At 38.3% G+C, this 19,588-nt stretch overlaps 1 protein-coding gene across 2 annotated transcripts; it reads left to right on the forward strand.

Annotated features, from left to right (window-relative positions):
* Window positions 1–1,312: 1,312 nt before the first annotated feature.
* Window positions 1,313–17,880, forward strand: LOC133243854 (eukaryotic translation initiation factor 1A-like). Of its 2 annotated transcripts, none has more exons than XM_061410583.1 (7): window positions 1,313–1,509; window positions 3,310–3,393; window positions 8,754–8,857; window positions 9,935–9,985; window positions 13,867–13,948; window positions 14,841–14,909; window positions 17,723–17,880. In XM_061410583.1, exons 1-7 carry the CDS (start codon window positions 1,494–1,496, stop codon window positions 17,731–17,733), a joined length of 417 nt encoding a protein of 138 aa, XP_061266567.1. In that variant the 5' UTR covers window positions 1,313–1,493; the 3' UTR covers window positions 17,734–17,880. The 2 variants fall into 2 exon arrangements, with proteins under 2 accessions (XP_061266567.1, XP_061266566.1); XM_061410582.1 differs by having other exon boundaries at window positions 1,323–1,509; window positions 14,841–14,949.
* The last annotated feature ends 1,708 nt before the right edge of the window (window positions 17,881–19,588 follow it).

The raw sequence follows: 19,588 nt of genomic DNA on the forward strand, positions 1-19,588 counted from the left end.
CACACCAAGAGCTCAGCAAACTCTTAATAGCGCACATTAGCATAGAGGTGTTAATGTGGTGTTAAAATTTGTGACCTTTATAACCAAATTAAAGAAGGGCAAAAATAGCTTCAAGATGATTGTGCTAAAGAGCCTGCTAAAACAAATGCAGTATACACGGAATGGTATGCATGGTTAGGGCAGAGGAAGCATGAACTCTATTAATGGAAAATATGTTAAAATTTCCTTAGTGTCTGTGTAGAATGAGAAGTCTCCTCAGAAATTAAAACAAACAAAGCAAATATATACCTTCTTTTAGAAAGTCCAAGTGGCTTCCAAGGAAATATAAAGAGAATGTGCTCGTAGCTGCAGAACAGATAGCTTAGCAGCTAAAGGAGATATATATGTATATGAGAATTACATGAGCAACATGACGATTCCTAGGTTTAGGCATTCAAAACACAAATTAGAACACTGATGCTTGGGCTATCCTGACCTCTCCTCCTGGTGGAACTATTGCCTATTTTTATTTTCTGATTAATTTGTACTAATCAGTATTGTTTCATCATGTTTGGAAGAATAATTATTTTTTGTGTTTTCAAATTTTAAAGTGTATTTGCTTGTTGCTATGTATATGTAACTACACTTCTATTTTACTCAAACTCAGTCTTTTTCTAAGGTCTCAGTTTTCATATCATTATTATTTTCTTCTTTAGAAGGCAATGGCACCCCACTCCAGTACTCTTGCCTGCAAAATCCCATGGACGGAGGAGCCTGGTAGGCTGCAGTCCGTGGGGTTGATAAGAGTCAGACACGACTGAGCGACTTCACTTTCACTTTTCACTTTCATGCATTGGAGAAGGAAATGCCAACCCACTCCAATATTCTTGCCTGGAGAATCCCAGGGACAGGGGAGCCTGGTGGGCTGCCGTCTATGGGGTCGCACAGAATCGGACACGACTGAAGCGACTTAGCAGCAGCAGCAGAAGTCTATTCAGTAGTATGAGTTAACTCAAGCGGTTTCTAATTGGGGAAATGTACAAGGTCTCCGCTATACTGACACATCTCGTTTCAAGCTCAGCGAGGTGTTCTCCAAAAATCAATCACTCTTTACAGGAATCTGACACAGCGTCCCTCACACTTTTGAGTACCTAGAAGTCAGGTGGTTTGGACAACACGTGCTCGATAGGGCAGAAGAGACCGTCCTTGGGGGATAGGCCCGTAGCGTCATGGGGGATAGGCCCGTAGCGTCATGGGGGATAGGCCCGTAGCGTCATGGGGGATAGGCCCGTAGCGTCATGGGGGATAGGCCGGTAGCGTCGTGCGTGAGGAAAGCGACGTAAACCCCGTGACACCAGCCGAGTCGCCATTTTGCTGCTGCTAAGCGAGGCCGGTGCGTGTGTCTCCTGAGTTCTCAATTCGGAGAGTGTAACTTAGTTCCTTGGAAGCTTCGGAGGATTACCTGGCAGCGACACAGGAAGCTGCTTGGAAACAGTGAGCCTGCCGCTACAGCTATGCCCAAGAATAAAGGTAATGACTGGGTTTCCCGGAACCACCGAATGCTCAGCCGCCATCTGTGGTAGTTCCTACTTCTTGTGGTTGGCTGATGTCTTTGAGTGGACTACACAGTCCACATAGGAGCAAGAAGCTGCTCCTGCTTCCTCCAGCTCTGTTCACATAGCGGTGTAATTTCCTCTCCCTTTTTGTAAATTTTACAGGGAGAGTAGAATATGATTAGTTTCGGATTCATGGCAGTTTAACGGCAGGCGCGTTAGTAAACTGGCAGAAGCCTGCTTTTGGTCAGCGGAGGCTTCGCCCCTCCGGCCTTCATCCCTTCACAGAACTCTCCCTTAGCTGTTGTTTACGACACACTGATTCTTTCTTTTGGGTCCATTAAATATTTGTCAGCAGTTTACTTTGTGGACAGTTGACTACTGGTGAAAATACTGCTTCTTTGCAAACACGAAGGTAAACCACTGTTGCATGTTTAGGTTCATGTCTGCTGGTTTATTTTCCTCTACCTGTCACAAACCTTAACCTTCTTTAGAAGTCACACATATCCCAAGGTGTTCAGCCTTTGTTTCTCATAAAATAGATGCTGGCATTTTGTATTTCTACTAACTCTTATTCTGAGGCAGACAGTTCACAAATAATCAGATTTGACAATAACTTTACTTGTAACTTTCAAAACAGTACTTCTAAGCTAACTGAAGAAGGGCGCTGGAACACTCATTCCTTGAATTCTCCTTTTTACAGACCTGAGTTCTGCTTGTGTCATGTTTAATATCCTTGTAATACCTCCTGGAAAACTAAGTGCAAGGAATGAAAATACCCCCTTCAGAATAGCACCACATTTCACATTCCACAACAAGTCTCTCTTTGTTATTCATTCCTGGCACTTCATTTTCGCTCAAGGCTGACTTAACCTTTGCCATATTCGGTCACACTTCTTTGCCTTTGAGTTCAGTGTGCTTTAGATTCCCCAAAACAACTGGCACAGCTTTTCTCTAGCAAATGTTTTGCTACTAACTATGCAGGGAAACTCCAGGGATGTCTTTTTCATAATGTGTTAGGTAAATTACAAACCACTTCTGTTTTTTTTCTAATCTATATAATTCACTTTTAGCTTACAAAGCTAAAAGTGTACATTTCCATACATTCCTTGTTTCCTCCTCTGTTTCTAAAAATGAAGTTTTAGATGCCCACATTAGACTGTGCATTCTAAAGAGAATAGGACTTACTTCATGAATGTTGAATTACTACAGCTTGGTGCTTAATAGATGTTCAGGATACTTTTGTTAATGTTATCTTCCTAGGCTTCACTCCAGCCTTGGGTAGCTCCCATCTTCCTTCTGTGGGACTTTTAAGCTAGCTGCTAACTCTCATGCCAAACTTAAGACATTTCTACATATGATTTTTCAGTTTTCATTCCTTTAGAAATATATGGACTAGTCTTGGATTTTTAATTTGAAAATAAATTGTGGAAGAGAATGTATAGAATCCAGGTTTAATTGGAAAGCATGGATAATAAAAATGCTAATGGTTATCTTTGGTAATGGGGTTATGTGGCTGATAATATTACTATCTGGTAAGGGATTTAGAAGACAGCCATCGGCGATTTGTAAGCAGCTAACCAGTAAGCAAATTAGGTTAAATTGTAAATCTCTTTTGAGGACTGTTAACATTTTACTGCTATTTAAATGATAACCTGTTTGTTCCCTGTGTTTTTATAAAGTTTAAAAGCTTATGTTAGCTTGTTTGATAGTTGAGTTTGTAAACTTTTATACAGGTAATTAGATTTCAATTTTTATTCACTTTTTAATCACTTAGGTAAAGGAGGTAGAAACAGACGCAAGGGTAAGAAGGAGAATGAATATGAAAAAAGAGACTTAGTCTTTAAAGAAGACGGACAAGGTAAGAATTCTTTATTTATACTTTTTCTAGTAATGTGAATTTCAGAGTTTAATCTGTAACATGTGTTAGTCATAATCCTGAGGAGTTGTCTCATAATTCCTTTTCTTTTTAAATTTAAATGATTTTATTTGTTTATGTGGGTTTTTTTGTTTTTTGGTTTTTTTGCCTATGCTGGGCCTTCATTACTGTGCATGGGCTTTTCTTTAGTTATGGGGAGCGGGGCTCCTCTGTAGTTGCAACGCACAGGCTTCTTAATCGGGCGTTCTCCCGACTTGTGAAACAGAGGCTCTGGGGAGACCAGGCTTCAGTAGTTGCAGCACGTGGGCACAGCAGTTGCGGCTTCTAGGCTGTAGAGCACAGGCTCAATAGCTGTGGCACAGGGGCTAAGTCTTTTGGAGGCATGTGGGTTCATCCTGGATCAGGGATCAAACCGGTGTCTGCTGTATTGGCAGGTGGATTCCCTACCACTGAGCCACCACAGAAGCCCCACGTATCTCCAGCTTTTTCCCATTTACAGTGCCCTGCATTTTCCAGAATTTCTGTATTAATTCATTTTACACTATTTCTCCTGCAGGCTTATGTGGCATCTGTAAACAAGGTGTCTTGTTTTTATTCTGTGGAAAAACACAGTATAAATGACAGTGATTGAAGCAGAGTAAGCCTGGCTGCCAACATTGAAAATCCCTTACTCTTGGAATATTTTTCAGTAGACTATGAGAAATCTATGCCAAGACCTCAGCCCCTCAGTACTGCAAAGTAACTAGCGCATGAGTGTATTTAATAAAGTAACTGAGTAATTGACTATCTCTTATTTAAGTAAGTGCAGACTAAAATAAGAGGAAAATAATTGACTGAAGCACTTCCTTTTTTCCCTTTAATGGATAGCTAAGCCCCACAGAGGATTGAAATATGAGTACAACTGCTGTATGTTTTTTACTCAGACTCACTAATCTTCAATGGTTTTTTCCTGTGCTTTCTTTCGGAGCATGCACATTTTCCTCCTAACGTTTTAAACTTTCCTATAGGCAGGTCTAGTTACATACAGTTATGGTTTTTAGCCCTAATTATATCATCCTCTAAGAGCAAAGCCTTTTTCGTATGTAACTCCATTAGTATGATTTCAAGATATTTAACCTTAGCGAAAAAGTCACCAAAAAAGTACTTTTTTCTAGCCCTGTTGCTTGCGCTTAGGCATGCATGTCTGAGTCTTTTGCGATCTCGTGGACTGTAGCCCACCTGGCTCCTGTGTCCATGGGATTCTCCAGGCAAGAATATTGGAGTGTTGTCATTTGCTTCTCCACAGGATCATCCTGGCCCAGAAGTCTAGTGCGTGTCTCCTTTGTCTCTTGCATTTGCAGGTGGATTCTTCATGGCTGAGCCACTGGGTAAACCTGTAATTTGGGATAGCCAGTAGCCCTATGTGGGTGTTGAAATGAAGTTAAGATATTGCTCTGTTCAAATGTATACTTTTCTCTAAATTGAAAATTCTGTTCTCTGTTGTTGAGCTGCCCATTCCACATTTGTCCATTTGTTTCTGTAATTTCCAGTTCTTCATAACAAAGCCATGTAGTTATTCCTGCATAGTGCAAGTCACTCAACACACACACACACATGCGTGGGCACAAACACAAATGTTTTTGGTGGAAATTATTTGAAACATGATGTGTGGCTAAAGATAATCTGGTCCTTGACCTTCATATTTTCCCCTTACATTAGCAGTCTGTTTTCAGGGCCAGGTTTTAAATGATCATTTTCTTTTTCTTTGTTATTTTCTCCAGTGTAGCAGTCCGGAGTACTAAGCTGGATTGATGGCCTGTGATCCAAGTGACTCTCCATAGTTTGAATCCCATTTACCTTTCAGGATAATGACAGATTAGACTAGGATCTCTTTGGTGGAGTTGTTGTTTTTCAGCCACTAAGCCATGTCTATGACCCTGCAGGACCCCATGAATGGCAGTACACCAGGATTCCCTGTCCTTACAATATCCTTGCATTTGCTCAGACTCGTGTCCCTTGAATCCTGTAATACCATACAACCGTCTCATCTTCTGTTGTCCTCTGCTCTTGCCCTCCTGCTTTCCCTGCCTCAGGGTCTTCTTGCAGCTGACCCTTTGCATCAGGTGGCCAAAGTATTGGAGCCTCAGCAGCAGTCCATGCAGTGAATATTCAGGGTAGATCTCCTTTAGGATTGACTGGCTTGATCTCCTTGCTGTCCAGGGGACTCTCAAGAGTCTTGTCCAGCACTACAGTTGAAAAACTTCAACTCTTCAATGTTCAGCCTTCTTTATGGTCCCAACTTTCACATCCATATGTAACTACTGGAAGAACTAGAGCTTTGATTATACTGACTTTTGTCAGCAAAGTAATATCTCTGCCTTTTAACATGCTGCCTAGAGTTGTCATAGCTTTTCTTCCAAGGAGCAGTTCAGTTCAGTCACTCATTCGTGTCCAACTCTTTGCGACCCCATGGACTTCAGCACACCAGGCCTCCTTGTCCATCACCAACTCTGGAGTTCACCCAAACTCATGTCCATTGAGTCGGTGATGCCATCCAACCATCTCATCGTCTGTCGTTCCCTTCTCCTCCTGCCCTAATCTTTCCCAGCATCAGGGTCTTTTCAGATGAGTCAGCTCTGCCCATCAGGTGGCCAAAATGTTGGAGTTTCAGCTTCAACATCAGTCCTTCCAATGAACACCGAGGACTGATGTCCTTTAGGATGGACTGGTTGGATCTCCTTGCAGTCCAAGGGACTCTCAAGACTCTTCTCCAATACCACAGTCCAAAAGCATCACTTCTTCAGCACTCATCTTTCTTCACAGTCCAACTCACATCCATACATGACTACTGGAAAGACCACAGCCTTGCCTAGGCGGACCTTTATTAGCAAAGTAATGCCTCTGCTATTTAATATGCTGTCTAGGTTCATTGTAACTTTCCATCCAAGGAGCCAGCATCCTTTTATTTCATGGTTACAGTCACCATGTGCAGTGATTGCCAAGCCCCCCAAAATAAAGTCAGCCACTGTTTCCACTGTTCCCCATGTATTTGCCATGAAGTGATGGGACCGGATGCCATGATCTTGGTTTTCTGAATGTTTAGCTTTAAGCCAACTTTTTCACTCTCTTCTTTCACTTTCTTAAAGAGGATCTTTCATCAATGGTGGTGTCATGTGCGTATCTGAGTTTATAGAATTTCCTCCCAACAAAATCCCAAGTTGATTTCAACTTGTGCTTCATCCAGTCCAGCATTTCTCATGATGTAATCTGCACAAAAGTTCAATAAGCAGAGTGACAATGTGCAGCCTAGATGTGCTCCTTTTCCTACTTGGAACCAGTCTGTTGTTCATATCCAGTTCTAACTGTTGCTTCCTGACCTGCATACAGATTTCTCAAGAGGCAGGTCAGGTGGTCTGGTATTCCCATCTTTTTCAGAATTGTCCTCAGTTTAGTGGGATCCACACAGTCAAAGGCTCTGGCATAGTCAATAAAGCAGAAATAGATGTTTTTCTGAAATTCTCTTGCTTTTTGCATGATTCAGTGGATGTTGGCAGTTTGATCTCTGGTTCCTCTGCCTTTAAAACCAGCTTGAACATCTGGAATTTCATGGTTCATGTATCGCTGAATCCTGGCTTGGAGAATTTTGAGCATTATTTTGCTAGCGTATGAGATGAGTACAGTAGTGCGGTAGTTTGAGCATTATTTGGCATTGCCTTCCTTTGGAATTGGAGTGAAAACTGACTTTTCCAGTCCCGTGGCCAGTGCTCTGTTTTCCAAGTTTGCTGGCATATTGAGTGCAGCACTTTCACAGCATCATCTTTGAGGATTTGAAATAGCTCAGCTGGAATTCCATCACCTTCACTAGCTTTGTTTTTAGTGATGCTTCCTGAGGCCCACTTGACTTCACATTCCAGGATGTCTGGCTCCAGGTGAGCGATCACTCCATGGTGATTATCTGGGTCGAGCAGATCTTTTTTGTACAGTTCTTCTGTGTATTCTTGCCAGCTCTTCTTACCGTCTTCTGCTTCTGTTAGGTCCATACCATTTCTGCCTTTTCTGGAGCCCGTCTTTGCATGAAATGTTCCCTTGGTAGCTCTAATTTTCCTCCAGGAATCTTTCCCATTCTATTTTCCTCTTTCATTGCGCTGATCACCAAGGAAGGCTTTCTTACCTCTCCTTGCTATTCTTTGGAACTCTGCATACAAATGGGTGTATCTTTCCTTTACTCCTTTGCTTTTCATGTCTCTTCTTTTCACAGCTATTTGTAAGGCCTTCTCAGACAGCCATTTTGCTTTTTTGCATTTCTTTTTCTTGGGGATGGTCTTGCTCTCGTCTCCTGTACAATGTCACAAACCTCTGTCCATGGTTTATCAGACACTCTTGTCTATCAGATCTAGTCCCTTAAATCTATTTCTCACTTCTACTGTATAATCGTCGGGAATTGGACTTGATATATGTCATACCTGAAAAGTCAAGGAGCAGGTGCCATTTAATTTCGTGGCTGCAGTGGCTGTCACTTTGATGTCCTTAGTAAAAAAATTTAGTAATGTACCGGCTTTATATTAACTACCTGTTTCTTTCTCTTTATTCTGATGCCCGCTTTTATCATTTAAGTCAAGAAGACATTGTCCCATACTGGCTAATGCGTATGTCAGTGTTTTCAAGTGACAGTAGAATCAGGTGGCCTCTTGACTATGCTTAGATATAATTGTCTTTAAACATTTGACACTTTATCTTGAGTTTTAAGAACTTTAGAAAAAGCATCAACGTGTTCTCAAGCAATAGTTTGTTAATGATCAGCCTACTGCGGATTATCAGTAGAGTGAATGAGGGAAAGGAGAGCCGAGATCTTGGAAATACTCAGCATGAGAGATTCCTAAATCAGCATTTAGGGTGCAGTCTGAAATGAGCCACTTTGATGTCCAAAGGTAGAGCATACAGTCATGAAGACCAAGACTGAACTGATTTTCTCAAATTAGTAGATAACTTAAATATTCCCAGTAGCAGATAGCTTTATGTGGAAATAACATTTGTGATTTTGGATTAACTGCTTCACTTTTGTTGACTTTTCCTTGCTCTAAAAACAAGATAAATTCAAAGGTGTAGCTGGAAGAGACTATAGACATTGTTTGAAAGATTAAGAGTTCTCTCATTTTCGTGGATAACATTAGTATGTGTCCCCTTGAGACAGCTCTCATTTGTTCTAATACTTGAACATTTTGTTCTTTTTTAAATCATGGTTTGGTCTAAAGTTAGCACTAAAAGTGACGTTACCAACCTAATAACAAGTGTTGCATTTTAAGAAAAATTGAACAGTAGTTTACGGTTTTGTTTTGCTTTCTTCTTTTTTGCCCCTTCCTAAGAATATGCTCAGGTAACCAAAATGTTGGGAAATGCACGATTGGAAGCAATGTGTTTTGATGGAGTGACAAGGATATGTCATATCCGAGGAAGCTTGAGAAAAAAGGTCAGTGTGGAGATATATTTTCCTTTAGTACAAAACTTACCTTTAATATGTTTATCTGTGCTTCTAAGTGACTGAATTTGGTGAATTCTTGAAGACTTCAAAAACAGTGATTTATAAGGCAATATAAGTGCATAAAATTAGAAAATCCTCAATAACTTTCATGATTGGACTTAGATTTAGAAAGAATGATTTGTGATGCCTAGGCTGGACTTATGCCAGAAATGTTTGCTCTTGGGGAAACAGACAAATTCCCTGTATGAAACAAATGGCCTAGACTCTTAACAAAAATGTTAAGCCATGAAAAAAAGAAAGAAAAATGAAACACCTTAAAATTATTTTTAAGACAAAAGGAGTCTAATTGCTAATTAAGTCTAGTGTATGGTCCTGGGTAAGACTTTGCTTTGCGGGAACAGCTATACATGGTGTTAGGAAAATTTGAAATTGGAACAAAATAAAGCATCTTATTTAGTAATTTTGGCACATTGATTGATCATATTGTTTAAAAGTTCCTTCAACCATAATTTTTTGGATTAAAAAACAGTTTTGTTCTGTTGAGTCATTCTTTTCCAGTTAGTGATTTAGGGGCCTAAATTGATGTCGATTGGTAACTAGATGGCTATATTTGTGTATGTGACTTATTTTCATTTGTTTAAAAGAACTGAAAATGTCCAGAGTGATTTGTGAATAAAAGTAATTCATGTGACAAAGAACTACACTTTTGTAAATTTAAAGACTTTAGTTGAAGTAAAGTTATTATATATGGTAATATCCTAAATTAGAAAATTTGACCCAAACTGAACTGCCTAACTTTAGTTTTCAATTAATATACGGTAAGTATCTATAACTAAATTTTGCCTCATAGGCATGAGCACACACACAGATAATACACAGATGCATGCACATCCACACATGACACACACACACCACATACATACTTATCTGTAGTTTTGCCATAATTATTAGTAGGTACTTTACACATACCGAATGAATTGTATTTTTTGTATTAAGTATGGCTTTACATCGAACACTGTTGTTTGCATTTTACATATGACAGACTGTGAGTTTTTTTTTAAATAGGTTTGGATAAATACTTCGGATATTATATTGATTGGTCTTCGAGACTATCAGGTAACAATTAAACTTACAATGTTCTTGAATTTATAAATCATTAATATCAGTATTTAGATGATGCAGTAAAGTGCATCATCTAGCCAGTTCTAGCCAGTTACGATCCTCATCCTTCTGGCATCAAAATTTGTTATGATCCACAATGTTTAAGATGATAGGATTCTGGCTTACTGATGCTACATGTGTTTTGTGGGAAGACTGGTTGTTTCTTTCTTTATTTTAAATATAGTAAGTAATAAATATTGTCTTATAATTTTGGATAAATGGCTAGAGCTCATCCTTCTGTCCTCCTTTAAAGTCTAGGTGTATTCAAGGCTCTGTGCTAGGTTTTCAGGGATTATGCTGCAGGCTGATGTTTTCAGTGTACTTTGGTAAAATGAGAAGTTATCTTCGTATTTTATGATATATATTTCACAGAGCTAGATTATTCATTTTCCTTTCATTTTTTTTTTCTTTAATATTTGATGGCACTGCAGCTTGTGGGATCTTAGATCCTCAATCAGGGATTCAACCCAGAATACTGCTGAGGAAGCCCTGAGTCCTTGTCATTGAACCACGAGAGGTCTCTGCCCATTTTGCTTGTTAAATCTTTTTGTAAAATGACCTTTGCTGAAATAAGAACAGTAGCATAATAACAGTGATTTTCATTAGTATTCTCACTCATTAAAAGAAAAAATTAGTAATTTTACATTTTAACCTCTCAGTTACGAGGTTTAAATTTAAAGGTCTCAAATCCAAGTTTGAGAAATCACTGCTGTAGATGATGCAGTTAAATAAGGCAAAACCTCTATCTCCAAAAAAGGTTTTTTGGGGCTTATAGGAGAAAGGTAAGACATAGACTAGGTCTTTCAAGGTGTAAGTTATAAATCTGAGATGAATACTTAGAGAACTACTTGGTAGTTGCCCACTATGATCTCAGTGTTTGGAATATGACTTGTGAGACAGAAATCCTTTTGATTTCTGGGTCAAACCCATCACTTGTGCTTCATTAAATTTTGAGTGAAATAATTGCTGTCTCTCTCTATTCTATTATCAGGTCATGTTTTCTGTAAATACCTAAGACTTTTTGATTTGTAAAGTTTCACTCTTCCGGTTCCTTGTTGATTTTCTGCTGTGATTGTTCTATTAGTAAAGAGCCATTTTGAAGTCAGCTACTCTGCTTTTTATCTCCACTAGTTTTCTTTTAAAGAATATGTTTGTCTTGATTCTCTAGTGAAATATTCTTCACAACTAAAAGAACATTATGTACATTGTTTCTTGCCTTCTTTTTATGAATGCAACCTGAGGTAATGTCTCTGTTAAGTCCAATGTCTCTGTTAAGTCCAGCTTCTAGCCTTTCTCATGCATGCTTTGTATTGACTACTTATTTTCTGGTATGTGACTGAATACCTTGTCCTTTTTCTTTTTTTTTTTTTTCCTGAAGTATTTCTTTTTTTTTTTTAATTTTATTTTATTTTTAAACTTTACATAATTGTATTAGTTTTTCCAAATACCTTCTCCTTTTTCTTTGTGTGTCTTGTGTTTCTTGTTTTTGTTGTTGTTGAAAACTAGAAAATGTAAATATAACGTGGTGAGACAGGAGATCAGATTTCTTCTCCCAGGGCTTTTAACTTACCATTGTTGTTGAGTGATTTCTGAAACAGATTGGGTATGGCATGTATCTGTTCCTTGCATGTGGCTGCTGAATGCTTGTTTATAACGTCACAGACAGCTGTCTTTGAGGTTTCATTAAAAACCAGCAGGCCTCTCAGCCTCTCCTTTTAGGGTCTGATCTTGCAGGGGCATACCTTTGATACTCAGCCAGGCGACTGATAGTTCTTTTCATTTCAGGCTTGTGCAGAAAATCCAGGTCACTCAAAGCTGAGAGATTAGGAGCATCCCTGAACTTTGATGAGTTTGTATTCAGTCCTGATTCCACATATAAATGAGGTCCTGCAGTGTTTGCTTTCTCTGTGTGACGTGTTTCTCTTAGCACACTACTCTCCAGGTTCATCCATGTTGTTGCAAATGGCAGGATTTATCTACCTTGGATGTTAATCCCTTATTGGTCATATCATTGGCAAATATCTTTACTGATATAGTACACTGTCTTTTTTAGTTGTTGTTAACAGTTTCCTCTTCTGTGCAAAAGCGATTTAGTATGAAGTATTTACACTTACTAGGTTTTGCTTGTGTTGCTTATGGGCTTGGTGTCCTATACCAAAAGCAAAGAGCAAGAACAGCATTTGGTGGTTTTACACTGTGTTTTCTTGCAGTAGTTTTATGGTTTCAGGTCTGTGTTTAAATTTCTGATCTATTTCAGGGTAATTTTAGGTAGTTTCTGGTGTAAAATAAGGGTCCACTTTTATGTTTAGTATTGTTTTCCCAGTCCTGTTTATTGGGAAGGACGTCTTTTCTACGCAGTGATCTTGCTTCTGTTCATAAGTATTAGTTGACTGTCTTTGAAACATTTTATTTCTGAGTGCTCAGTTTTGTTCCAGGATCTGCATTATTGGTGGACTGCCAGTGCCATGTTGTTTGGACAGTTGTGTTTGAAAAGCAGGAAGTGTGTGTCCTTCAGCTTTATTCTTCTTCAAGATTGCTTTGGTGGTTAGGATTGTTTCAGGTTCCATATAACTTTGTCTCTGAAAATAACTGCTACTTGAATTTTATAGGAATTACACGGAATCTGTACATTACTTTGGGTAATATGGACACATTACTACTATAACTGACTTTTGTGTGTTGATTTTATATCCTGAGACTTTACTGAATTTTTTTCTTTGGTATGTTTTTGTGATCTGGATCATCCGTGTATAACCTTTACATTTTTTATATGTGATGACCAAAAACATAGACTCTGTTTGTAAACATATATCATTTTCATGTCCATTTATTTCAATTTAACTACATATAAACCTGGAAATGGATCGAAAAATTGTTAGTTCCCAGTTTAATTCTTTGTTTCACGGGCAGTGTAACCAGAGTTATATTAATCCATTCAGGGATTAAAACACTAACTTTAAAGTGATAGCCACAAACAGCTATTCTGACTTTTAATCTGCTGTGGATAATTACAGACCCTTGTTATTCAAATCTTAGTGTAAAGATAATAGCAGCATCCCCACTCTATGGAAGTATATTAGCACATTATTAACTAATCTCTTCCCTACTGAGTTGCACTCAGAATTTTAACACAATACCTGCATGTTTTTTGTGCACATTATAGTTTGAGAAGTGTTGGTTTGTATTACTCTGCAGTTTTACGACTGATATTTTCAGTTGCCTTTCTTTAGGCCTTTTCTAGGTTAATTGTATACATTCAGAACCGTTTCCTCTGTCAGTGACTCAGGTTGTTTAAAATGGAGAAAAGGGAACAATTTTAGGGCAGTACTTCTCAGGCATATTTGCATCAGAAACACCCAGAAGAGCTTTATGAACACACGAGGACTTCACTTCAAGCCTGTCAGGTTTTAGGAAAACATAGGTATCTTTTTAAAGGCCCACAAACAATTCGGATCAGTAAGATACTCTAAGAACTGTGGGTTACAGAAAGGTTTCTTTTGGGTAAAAATACCACTTTCACTTTGAAGTACGGTGTTAGAGTGTGGACAAGGACAACATTGCAAAATCACCACCACCCGTATTTCCTTTTCTTCCTCTGATTCAGTGCATTATATACATCATTTTTCTAGTCTATATTTGGTCATGCATGCCGACTTCGTCATGAGGATGTGTGTGTGTGTGTGCGCGTGCGCGCGCATGTGCGCGCACGTGCGCGATGATGGAAGGTGAGAGAATAGTGAGGTTTTACTTAAGTGTGTTTAATTTGAAAGTACTTTACGAGACAACTGATGATTCTTTGCATAACCAGTTTTGATCCTTCCTTGTTTTTCTCCAAGGACAACAAAGCTGATGTAATTTTAAAGTACAATGCTGATGAAGCTAGAAGTCTGAAGGCTTATGGAGAGCTTCCGGAATATGGTACTTAATATCAAAGTTTTTACATCTCTCTGTCTTCTCATAGCATTTGCTAGTTAGTGTTTAGGTGAAGCAGATATTTCAGAATTCTCTCTCTTTCATGTATTTTTGCATAGATGCTTCAATTTGCTTTAATATCTATTAAATACTTAAGAATATTAACAACTTAGTAATGGATTCTCTTCCTACAGTATGTTCTTTTGGTGGGAAATTAAAAAGTTTACAGACTCTAGACTTATACCTAAGAATTGTTAAAGCAGTACCTCTTTTAAACAATTCTTAAGAGATTATACTGGGTTTCAGCTACTCAATGACAACAATTATGGTACTGGTATTGATTTTTATGGAGGAGCATTCAGTTTTTCTTAGTATATACAGTACTGTTGTAGTGTTTTGTGGAGAGTGTTTTTAAAAGATATCCCTTTTATTTCTTAAAGACAAAAGTATTCTATTCTTCTAGTAAGCTTGGAAAGATTAAAATATGTTTCTAATAACAAAAAAGAGGAAGTATACTAAACTCACATTTTGAACATGATAGCAATTTTACTTATTCTATTACAGTGCATTTTATTATAAAGTTAGGTGTTTTTTAGTCAGTGAAGATTCTGATGACAGGCCGTTTAAGAAATGCTAAGATAAATGGGAATCAGATCAATACTTACTTGGCAGTGAACTTCTTTTAGCGGTTTCATTGTGAGTTTGTTCTCTGTGATATGTTTGCAGTTAGGAAGATTTTTCTTGGAATGAAACTGTTGAATCAAAGATTGATTACAAGCAGTTTCTTGTACAGTTCAGTGTTTTATTATTAATCCAGTATTATTTCTTTGAATCAGCAATTAATCTAGTAACATCTTGAGTTTGTATTTTTAAGAGTATTCTCTTCCTGTGCTTTTAGCCGAACTTAGTGAAACAGATACCTTTGATGCTGAAGATGATGATGAAATCCAGTTTAAGGACCCTGCAGGTGAGGATGAAGACATGGAGGTGTAAGTCCAGGCTCAACGGTGCGTGTGTGTGCTTTTTAATGTTCTGTACATGAAAGTAGTCAGATCTTTCACCGTCTTAGGTCTCAGAACATTGAACACTTGAATATATATTGAGGCATATGTATCCATTAATTTGAATATTCATTAATACTTAGAAGCCACCGTGGCAAGCTTTTTAAATTTTCAAAGACTTTATAATTCTTGGGGTCCTTGTTGGTTTGTATGTTTGTTTTTAAAATCAATTAGGTCTGACAGTGGGCACTCCATAATGACACTTTATTAGGCAAGGGGGCCTACAGTGATAGTATTAAGACGTTTTGCAGACAGATTTAAAATGTATCATCTCACAAGGCTGGTACGTTAATAGAAGTAAAGCATATTGAAGCCAGTTTGCTGAAGCACTGGAATTTCAGTGTACTCCAAAGCATTCTTAAGATGAAGGCCTGCTTTCTTGCCTATGTATTTAGAGGTTACATTAATTGTCCAGTATCACTCTAGGACAGACTCTTGGTTTGGAGTTTGTGGGAAATGGTTGTTTATCTTGATAAGGAAATAGTGATGATAAGACTTAAATGCCTTACTGTTCTACTATGAATGTATTTCAGTAAAAATTTTATTGATTTGTATCTCTTTATTAGGCATATCAAGTAATTGGAATGACAGTGTGGCTTATACTCCTGTAAGGCCTGTTAGACTTCTTCTTCTTGTTTTGGCACTTCTGTGGTAAAAATGTACTGTAGAAACCAAAAGTGCAAAAACATCAATGCATGTTTGATTGAATACTAAGGTAGAAGTTTAGAATTCCAAGAGCAGATTTTAGGAAGTCTAAATTGGATCACTGCCCTAGGACACAGACTTCAATATCTTTCAGTCACCAACATTTTTATTAAGACCATTTTCAGACAGTCAGAGAAACTGAATTTTAAATGGAAGTGAGCAATCACATATTCACTAAGATTATACAGTTTGCAATTTTCTACACAGTCTGTTGCATCTATCCTGTTCATACCAGTCCCTATTGTACTTTGATAGATTTCCAAATCACTTAGGGAATGAAACCAAGGCACTACCCTGGTGGTCTAATATTTTAAGATTCTAAGAGTCCACTGTAGGGGTCACAAGGTCAATTCCTGGTCAGAAAAGAATAATCAGTGGCCTGGGTGGCATGGCCACAAATAACCATGAAAACCCAGGCTCTTTAAGATTACTAACCCCATGAATTAGAACAGCTGGATATGTACCTTTAATGGAGAAATTTTTGCCAGATTTTTTTTTTTTTTTTTACCAGATTGTGACAGATTTTTAAACATGATAATACTCTACTGAGGTGAAAGTGAAGTCGACTCTTTGCGACCTTTTGGTCACAAAGTGAAGTCGACTCTTTGCGACCTCTTGGACTGTAGCCTACCAGGCTCCTCCGTCCATGTCAGTGGGGTTCTCCAGGCAAGAACCCACTGGAATGGGTTGCCATTTCCTTCTCCAGGGGATCTTCCCAACCCAAGTACAGAAACCGGGTCTCCAGCATTGCTGGCAGACATTTTACCCTCTGAGCCACCAGGGAAGCCCAATGATCTACTGATGTTGTATGCATTTTAAAACGCACCAGAAATAGGAAATGAAAAGGGATTAGAAAAGTATTGTTGCAATATCATTAACTGTTTTTTTCCCCATTTTTTCTCTTCCAGTTTTGCCATCATTTATCAGAGGCTGTAAAAGTTTTACATCAGTTTTTATTTTATGTATTTATGATGCTTCTGTCATCATCTTTTATGTATTTGGAGTTATGAATTATGTAAAGGTTAAAATGTATATCTTAAAGATGTCAGTTCAATCGTGGGCAAAGAAAAAAAAGCAGTTTTATTTGAAAAAGTGGACCCCGGGTTTTACGAATCAGTGGTAAATCAGAAAGTAAAACATGATTATATACAAAGAAGGGTTCCAGTAATGAAATGTCTTTTAAGTAGGTGCCTATTTAATGATATCTTTGTAGTATCAAAGATACTTAGGGCATTTGTAATGCTGACAACAGATTTCATAGAAATGCTGTCCTCTCTCTCTGATATTTTGTTCAGTTTTGCCAGAGAGTCCTTGTGGCTAGGTTAATACTGTGGAGGTACAACTGACAATTATTTTCTGTGGTAAGAATGTAAAATGCACCAGTTGAATAGTATGTTATATGAGACCTGAAGGTCGTCACAACTGAGCTGGGGTTGAAGGCAAGGAAAAGGGAACACTTCAATACCAAGCCCCACAGAGTTAAGCCTTTCCTTAGAAGGAAAAGAGAACAGCTTTCTGGAGCTGTGCCTAAGCAGCTCAGCTGGGGAAAAGACAAAAGACAACGGTAATTAAAAGAGTTTGTGTTATTTTGGGAATTTTGTTTTGGTTTCTGTGTTTTATGTCAGAATGGCATAAATGGCAAACAAAATGGCAGTTCCTGCCAGAGTCAGTTATCCTGGCGATTAACTAGAGTGTCACTCCTGTGATCAGACTGAGTCAGAAGAATTTGATTTAGTACTGCCCTTCTCCCTTTAGGAGAAGAAAAAAATGCTAAACTCCAATTAAGATGCATAAGTTAATTTAAAACATTGAGAGAAGAATAGCTTGCGTAACATGTGATGTTCTCGTGGAGATCATAGAGATTCAGTGAAAACACACAGGGACTGAGAAAACAGTCTGGTTGGTGTCCTTAACTTCAGTTCAAAAAGATTTTCTAAGTACTGTAAGACAATCCCTTATGCATTCATTATTAGAATTCATTTTTCTGTAGATCTGATGTTCTTTTCACTTACAGATATGAATTGAACTCAGAGGTCTGAGGATGGTGCTGCAGTTTGAATTTTGGTCATCACCTGCTAAGAAGAATAAGACTTCAGTATGAATGTAGTTTAAAGCACACTGTACCTTAAATGATGTGCCTTAAATAAAGTGGTTTATTTTCATTGTTTTAAAGTATCATATGTCTTTTATGATGAAGCTGAAGTATTTGGAGTAAAATGTTAGTTAACACTTGCTTCTTTCAGTGTAATGGAACTTAGGGCTAAAGATCACAAATGCTGCTGCAAAACACTGAAAAGGAAGAAGAGAGAAGATTCCTCTCCTGTTTTACCTCCAGTTAACGGATGTTTTGAATAAATTGCCTCATCATCATAAGCCCTCATATGAACTCATTTGTTTGCAGAGTTTTTCTATGCATTCCAATTATCTTGCCTGTAAAAGCCCATGGACGGAGGAGCCTGGTAGGCTGCAGTCCATGGGGTCACTAAGAGTTGGACACGACTGAGCGACTTCACTTTCAGTTTTCACTTTCATGCATTGGAGAAGGACATGGCAGCCCACTCCAGTGTTCTTGCCTGGAGAATCCTAGGGACGGGGGAGCCTGGTGGGCTGCCGTCTATGGGGTCACACAGAGTCGGACATGACTGACATGACTTAGCAGCAGCAGCCGCAGCAGAGGTGTCTTGAGATTTTTGGTACAATATAAAGAAAGCAGAAGTATGCATTTGAAGTTAGTGAGAAGGGCTGTTTTCTTACATATGTTGCCCAAGTGTAATTTCATTCTGTTTGGTAACATACATTCTTTTCAAAGTTTGCGGTTGCCACTATCATAAGAAGGGCATTTCCAAAGTGCAGCTTTCAGAAGACAGGTTGGAGTCGTAATGTTCAATTCATGTGATTAGAAATTGCAGAAATGCGACACTAAGTAATAGTTTTCTTAACACTGAAAGTCTTCATCTGTTTGTTGAGAATGTTTTTACTTAGCATTTTAAATATTTCTCAAGTACGACAACCATGAAGGATAAAGTAACTAAATGATCCTTTACAGATAAAATAGGTTCTATGTCATTTTTATATTATTTTTTAAATTTACAATATTGTATTGGTTTTGCCATATATCAAATGAATCCTCCACAGGTATACACATGTTACCCATCCTGAACCCTCCTCCCTCCTCCCTCCCCATACCATACCTCTGGGTTGTCCCAGTGCCCAGCCTCAAGCATCCAGTATCGTGCATCGAACCTGGAGTGGCGACTCGTTTCATATATGATACTATACATATTTTGAGTGCCATTCTCCCAAATCATCTCACCCTCCCTCTCTCCCACAGAGTCCAAAAGACTGTTATATACATCAGTGTCTCTTTTGCTGTCTTATATACAGAGTTATTGTTACCATCTTTCTAAATTCCATATATATGCGTTAGTATACTGTATTGGTGTTTTTCTTTCTGGCTTACTTCACTCTGTATAATAGGCTCCAGTTTCATCCACCTCATTAGAACTGATTCAAATGTATTCTTTTTAATGGCTGAGTAACACTCCATTGTGTATATGTATCACAGCATTCTTTCCATTCATCTGCTGATGGACATCTAGGTTGCTTCCATGTCCTGGCTATTTTAAACAGTGCTGCGATGAACATTGGGGTACACTTGTCTCTTTCAATTCTGACAACACTAATTATCAGAGAAATGCAAATCAAAACCATAATGAGGTACCATTTCACACCAGTCAGAGTGGCTGCGATCCAAAAGTGTATAAGCAATAAATGCTGGAGAGGGTGTGGAGAAAAGGGAACCCTCTTACACTGTTGGTGGGAATGCAAACTAGTACAGCCACTATGAAGAACAGTGTGGAGATTCCTTAAAAAACTGGAA

This window comes from Bos javanicus, chromosome Y (genome assembly GCF_032452875.1).
Source record: "Bos javanicus breed banteng chromosome Y, ARS-OSU_banteng_1.0, whole genome shotgun sequence".
NCBI lineage: Eukaryota > Metazoa > Chordata > Mammalia > Artiodactyla > Bovidae > Bos > Bos javanicus.

Bases quoted from the DNA above. Each gene is read 5' to 3' on its own strand.
- LOC133243854 (XM_061410582.1), top strand. The intron at 3,394-8,753 runs GTAAGAATTCTT...CCCCTTCCTAAG, and splicing joins CTTTAAAGAAGACGGACAAG to AATATGCTCAGGTAACCAAA. The intron at 9,986-13,866 runs GTAACAATTAAA...TTTTTCTCCAAG, and splicing joins TTGGTCTTCGAGACTATCAG to GACAACAAAGCTGATGTAAT.